The 5777-nt window shown below is 42.0% G+C and overlaps 1 protein-coding gene across 4 annotated transcripts in view; it reads right to left on the bottom strand.

Moving 5' to 3' along the window:
- tspan5a (tetraspanin 5a) overlaps window positions 1–4548 on the bottom strand; it is a 15231-nt gene extending 10683 nt beyond the window's left edge. For all 4 annotated transcript variants that reach the window (XM_034901410.1, XM_034901409.1, XM_034901407.1 and 1 more), the window contains exons 1-4: window positions 4136–4548; window positions 2036–2086; window positions 868–1014; window positions 607–777 (exon numbers count right to left, since the gene is read on the bottom strand). In XM_034901410.1, coding sequence (XP_034757301.1) covers window positions 607–777; window positions 868–1014; window positions 2036–2086; window positions 4136–4216 — 450 coding nt within the window. In that variant the 5' untranslated portion in view covers window positions 4217–4548. The remainder of the gene's footprint in view (window positions 1–606; window positions 778–867; window positions 1015–2035; window positions 2087–4135) is intronic.
- Between the last annotated feature and the right edge of the window lie 1229 nt (window positions 4549–5777).

Consider the following 5777-nt stretch of genomic DNA (forward strand, 5'->3'; position numbering starts at 1 on the left):
TCAAGTTATTTCAGAGAAAATTGTGCATTCTTCGTTTTTTGTGGAGGGGTACCAACAAATTTGAGCACGTCTGTAGACATTAGTGGTCCACTAATACTGTATCTGACGTCTCTTTTCCCGAAATTCTGCCTTGGCAGAATTCCAGCCTCTAGAGCCAGTCCCGCAATGAGAGTTTTATTTCTCAGTCAATAGCTATCGAGGAGGAGAGAGAGAGGGGGTGCAGCTTTGACCAACTGCAAATAACAAATAAAAGTCCTCCACTAGAGAAGTATGGAGTAGAAGCCCCAATCAGACAGCGTGTGTTTGAGCGGCCAGGGGCAGCTTTTTGGAATTATTTGCCGCCACTTGTATTTAATATTTCATGCTGTTGCTTCAATTATGAAATCTGTGAACTGCAAATTAACAATCGACAAATCCATTTTAATTGAGGTCCACTTGATGAGTATTGATTTCTTTTCCAGTCCATTTGCCGAAGAAGACTGATATATGGTTGAAAAGCTCTGGATGAAGCTCGTTAGTGGAATTTGTGTGAATATTATTTTTAAGAATGAAGATTGGTGTTCAATTGTAAATGCACATGTTGTTTTTTTTCCTTTTTCGACGTACGTATTCCTGAGTGAAGTCGATGAGGTTTTGGAGATCGATGTCGTCGCGGTACGCCCGGATGTTGTTGTTGATGAACAGGTTGAGCTGGTCTTTAATCCAGTCCTTGAAGACAAAAGCCAGGACTCCCGTCGTCAGCTCCAAGAAAAAAATTATTCCCAGGAACACAGAGAACTACAGCAGGAAGACAGAAAATGATGACAATGATTTCCCCATCATTCATCACTGTCATGCGCAAATTGGAGGCCTTTACATGGAACATACAAACTTTAGTAGAAACGTGTTCTCCCGCAGTGCACCAATGCATCCTGCAAAGCCCAGAATGAACATGACCCCCCCGACCACCATGAAGAGCCAGACTGGGTCCAGGCCCCCCAGGTCTGTGATGGACGAGATGTTGGACAGGACTCCCTGGAGGGGAGAGACAGAGGACAACACACACTGTGAGCCAGGCAGCTGCGTCTCTTCAGGGCAGAACATGTAAAAAGGGTCGCAGTGACACACAAATAGGATGGAACTCGAGTCACCTCAGAGGAGAAATAATGCTGCTGCAGAACCCAAAGAGGGTTTAGCGTTTAATAAGGTGCACTTTGAGTAATTACATTTTTAGACCTATTTGGGACTAGAATACTACACAAGACACCATTTTTGTCCCTTTATCAGATTTCTTTTAGTTTTAACTAACACCACCTTGCTACCACTAGTTTTATACTACTTTCATGGTCAATAACTCACATTTATATTTATTATAAATGAGATTTTATATACTCTCAATTTATAGCCCTGTGTAAATTATATTTTGTTGAAGCACCAATACTAGAGGTAGATTTATTTATTTGATTAGGAAAATGCACATTAATCAACATTACTGTAAAAGCGCCAGTGTTAGCCATTTGGCTAATTTTCAACTGTAGTTACCTAGCATACATGTCTTTATGGTGGGATGAAAGAAGTAACCGGAGCACCCGGAGGAAACCCACGCAAACTCCACAAAGAAAGACCCAGGCCGACCTGGATTCAAACCCAGAACCTTCTGGCTGCGAGGTAGAAGTGCTAACCACCGAGCTACAGTCCTGCCAGCATCAACATTGAGGTATATGATAATAAATATAGTGATATTTGATTTTCTCTGGAGTGCCCAACCCTATGCTACACTATGTTTGTTAGATAACTGTAATGAATTAGTTACAGCTCATAAAACCGAAGCAATGTGCTGAAAGAGGCTATAAAGCTGTCATTTGATCCATTGTTCATATACAGTTATTGATTAGTGCAGCTTTAATTTGCGTTAAGCAGTAGCACAAAAACAACAACGTATCAAACAAAAAATCCTCTCTGAGTTTTTGCTTTTAAAGGAATTAAATATAAATTGTATTACAACTTGATATCTCAATTTTGCATAATCACTAAGAATAACTTGGTCTCTTCTTACCTTCTCACTCCATGCCCACAGTCCAATTCCGACTAAGGCCATGCCCAGGAGCTGCAATACACCACAGTCATGTCAATCATGGGGGGGGGGGGGGGGGGGGGGGGGGGGGGGGGGGGGGGGGGGGGGGGGGGGAATGCAACATGACATGATGGCAGTCTGACACATTGTTATTTATAAAAACATACAAATAGATTTCCTCTGAGGCCACTGATGTGGGGTATGTTTGCATGGTGCATGAGCTAAGCCTTATGTATCTCATATTGTCCTCTCCCAGGATGATATCACAGCTCTGTTGTATGGTTTTCACATATGTATGTATATATATATATATATATATATTTTTAATATTCAGTCATCAGAAAGATTTAAAATGACAAATGATTCTGATTAATGAATATTTAAAACGTTAAATAAAACGGACGGTCAACCATGTTGAGGTTTGGCGTTGTATAGTCTGTCCACCAGAGGACGCTCTACAACGTCCCTGTTAGTGATGGCGTTGCATAGTCTGTCCACCAGAGGACGCTCTACAACGTCCCTGTTAGTGATGGCGTTGCATAGTCTGTCCACCAGAGGACGCTCTACAACGCCCCTGTTGGTGATGGCGTTGCGTAGTCTGTCCACCAGAGGACGCTCTACAACGTCCCTGTTGGTGATGGCGTTGCATAGTCTGTCCACCAGAGGACGCTCTACAACGTCCCTGTTAGTGTTAGCGTTGCATAGTCTGTCCACCAGAGGATGCTCTACAACGTCCCTGTTAGTAATGGTGTTGCATAGTCTGTCCACCAGAGGACGCTCTACAACGTCCCTGTTGTTGATGGCATTGCATAATCTGTCCACCAGAGGACGCAAACAAAAAACGCAAATATCGTCCTGATACATCAGCCGATAAAAATTGGTCCATCACTACACTGACATCTTTGAGTTGTGGTCAAAACAAGACATTTGGGGACGTCATCTTGGGACTTTGGGAAAAACTGATCCATACTTTTAACCATTTGACATTTTATACAACAGCTTTAGAGGATAATCCACAGATTAATCAACTATGAAAATCTTCGTTAGGTGCAGCCCTATGCAGTAGTGTAGTAAAACTGTTCCAGCTCACTCAGATTACATATGTGCAGTCAACAACAGCACTCTGCTGTCCACTATATTTGACATGAGTGGCATCACTTCTAAAAACATATTAGGCTACGTCATGTCTAAATATATTCTGACGTATACGATACACATTTATTGCTCTTTGTCCCGCTGTCAGTGCATGTGTATATGAATGTAAGCTGACACGCTGAGCAGTCATTACTACAGAAAGCCGATTAGCTCTCTGCTGTGGACTGCCCAGCAGCTTTACATTACACATTACTAGACAAATATAACCTCAATAATGCATGCGCGCATTGATATGACGCTGAACATAAAACTTCAATGCCAGCGGTACAACGATAAAATGCGATGAATATTGGGCCTTGGCAAGTGGACATGATGATAACAACCCAACAGTACCGTTACAACAGTACACCGTTACAGTTGGTTGGTTCTCGTAACGTTTACGAACGTTATAACCCGGAGGGAACGTTCCCTTTACGTTAGTTTGTGGTTTGCTTCGAACTAACCTTTACAGAACCATAAAATAACGTTCCCTAAACGCTCTTTGCTACGTGGGTAGCCGTTGCGCTACTTGAAAAATGTACAGTGCCGCGGCAGGAGAACGTAACAGTTGGTTGGTCCTTTTAACGTTTAGGGGCCGTTATAAACCGGAGGGAACGTTCCCTAAACGTTAGTTTTTGGTTAGCTTCGAACTAACCTTTAGAGAACCATAAACTAACGTTCCCTAAACGTTCTGTGCTACTGGGGTAGTCATTGCGCTACTTGAAAAATGTACAGTGCAACGGCAGGAGAACGTAACAGTTGGTTGGTCCTTTTAACGTTTAGGGGCCGTTATAACTCGGAGGGAACGTTCCCTAAACGTTAGTTTTTGGTTCGGTTCGAACTAGTCTTTAGAGAACCATAAACTAACGTTCCCTAAACGTTCTGTGTTAGCGGGACGTTGGGCTACTTGAGAGCGGCGTAGAAGCTAAAGCGATAAACCGTCCTTACCCAGAACAGGATGTTGAATCCAAAAATGAAGTATTTGATGCAGCAGCTGACTTCGTTGCCTTTGTAATGATTCCCCGACATGTTTGAGCATCATCAGCGCGGTGTCTGTGTGAGGAAAAACACGGCCTGCTTCACAGGCTTTGTGTACGGCGGGTGAAGGGTGGAACAGGTTCAGCGCGAGGAGGATGCATTTCACTCGGTCGGCTTCTAATGTTCTTCCCGCCGCTTCAGACCCACACCGGGGGCATGTTGGGATAAAAATGAGTTCAGGACGAGCTCATACACGTAGCATTCTAGATATTAAGCCGGCTTTAACGCAGTAAACCGCAGAATAAAACCGAGCCTCTGTTTTGTGGACAAATTGCGCCTACAGGGGGCGGTACCACTGCTGCTGGTGGTCGTCAATGATTGGCTGATAAAATACTTGAAATGCAACTAATCGAATCAAAGGAAAGATGGGGCACTTCCTGTGTGCTGAATGATTCAAGATTATTATATTAGATTATTTTATTTATAACAGTCCATGCACACAGGATTTATTGTGAACACTCTTTGAGTCAAGTAAAACAAAAAAAAATGAGGGTCAAAGATAAGCATAGCCTACCGACTAAATTAGAAAAAGATACAAGGTAAATAAAATAAAATAAAAAAGGGAGAAAAATAGAAACTATTAAAAGGAGTGCAAAAGTTATAACACAAATACACCTGTAACTGGAGTATGAGTAAACCAGGAGCTTAGAACATTTAGAAATTAGAAAATTAGAAAAAGATACAAGGTTAAAATAAAAATAAAATAAGACAAACGACTTAGGTACTTTGATGTACTACAATGATATAGAAGCTATTGTACTGACATTTCCTTCCAAACAACTGACGTGAATTCTGCAACGCACTCAACAGCAACATGGTGCGGGTGTTTGGGGTCATGCATGATGGATAACGGTTTGTTCCGTGTCCTCCTGTCCACCCCAGCTTCAAATGTCTCCTGTTGGCATTTCCTTGGTCCTGAATAACAGTGCCTGATGCGTTGGCCACAACGGAGTGGTGGAATATTATATATATATTATCTGTTCAACTTCTTTTCTGCCACATGGCTCTGTTTTGTCGTTGATTACATGCAACTTAATACAAATAGTATCATGGTTGGTAAAATCTTTTAAAGGTTAGGGGAATGTAAAAAAGGGGAACGTTTTCCAAAGGTTGCAACGTTAGGATACGGTTAGGGCAACGTTCTCTAAAGGTTACAACGTTAGGATAACGTTAGGGGAATATTTGCTAAAGGGTGCAACATTAACATAACGTTTGGGGAACGTTCTCTAAAGATTGCAACGTTATGGTATTGTAGGGGAACTTTTGTTAAAGGTTTCAACGTTAGGATAACGTTAGGGGGACGTTTGCTAAAGGTTGCAACGTTCAGATAATGTAAGGGGGACGTTTGCCACAGGTAACATTAAGATAACATTTGGGGAACGTTCTCTAAAGATTGCGAAGTTTAGATAACGTTAGGGGAACGTTTGCTTAAGGTTGCAACGTTAATATAACGTTTGGGATGTAACCAAAAACTACGGTTCCCAGAACATTCTGAAAACTTTCCGTTCAACCAAAACCCATCCAACACACAACCAAACCTAACCTTCAAGGA

Source organism: Etheostoma cragini, chromosome 19, assembly GCF_013103735.1.
Source record: "Etheostoma cragini isolate CJK2018 chromosome 19, CSU_Ecrag_1.0, whole genome shotgun sequence".
In the NCBI taxonomy this organism is placed as follows: Eukaryota; Metazoa; Chordata; class Actinopteri; order Perciformes; family Percidae; genus Etheostoma; species Etheostoma cragini.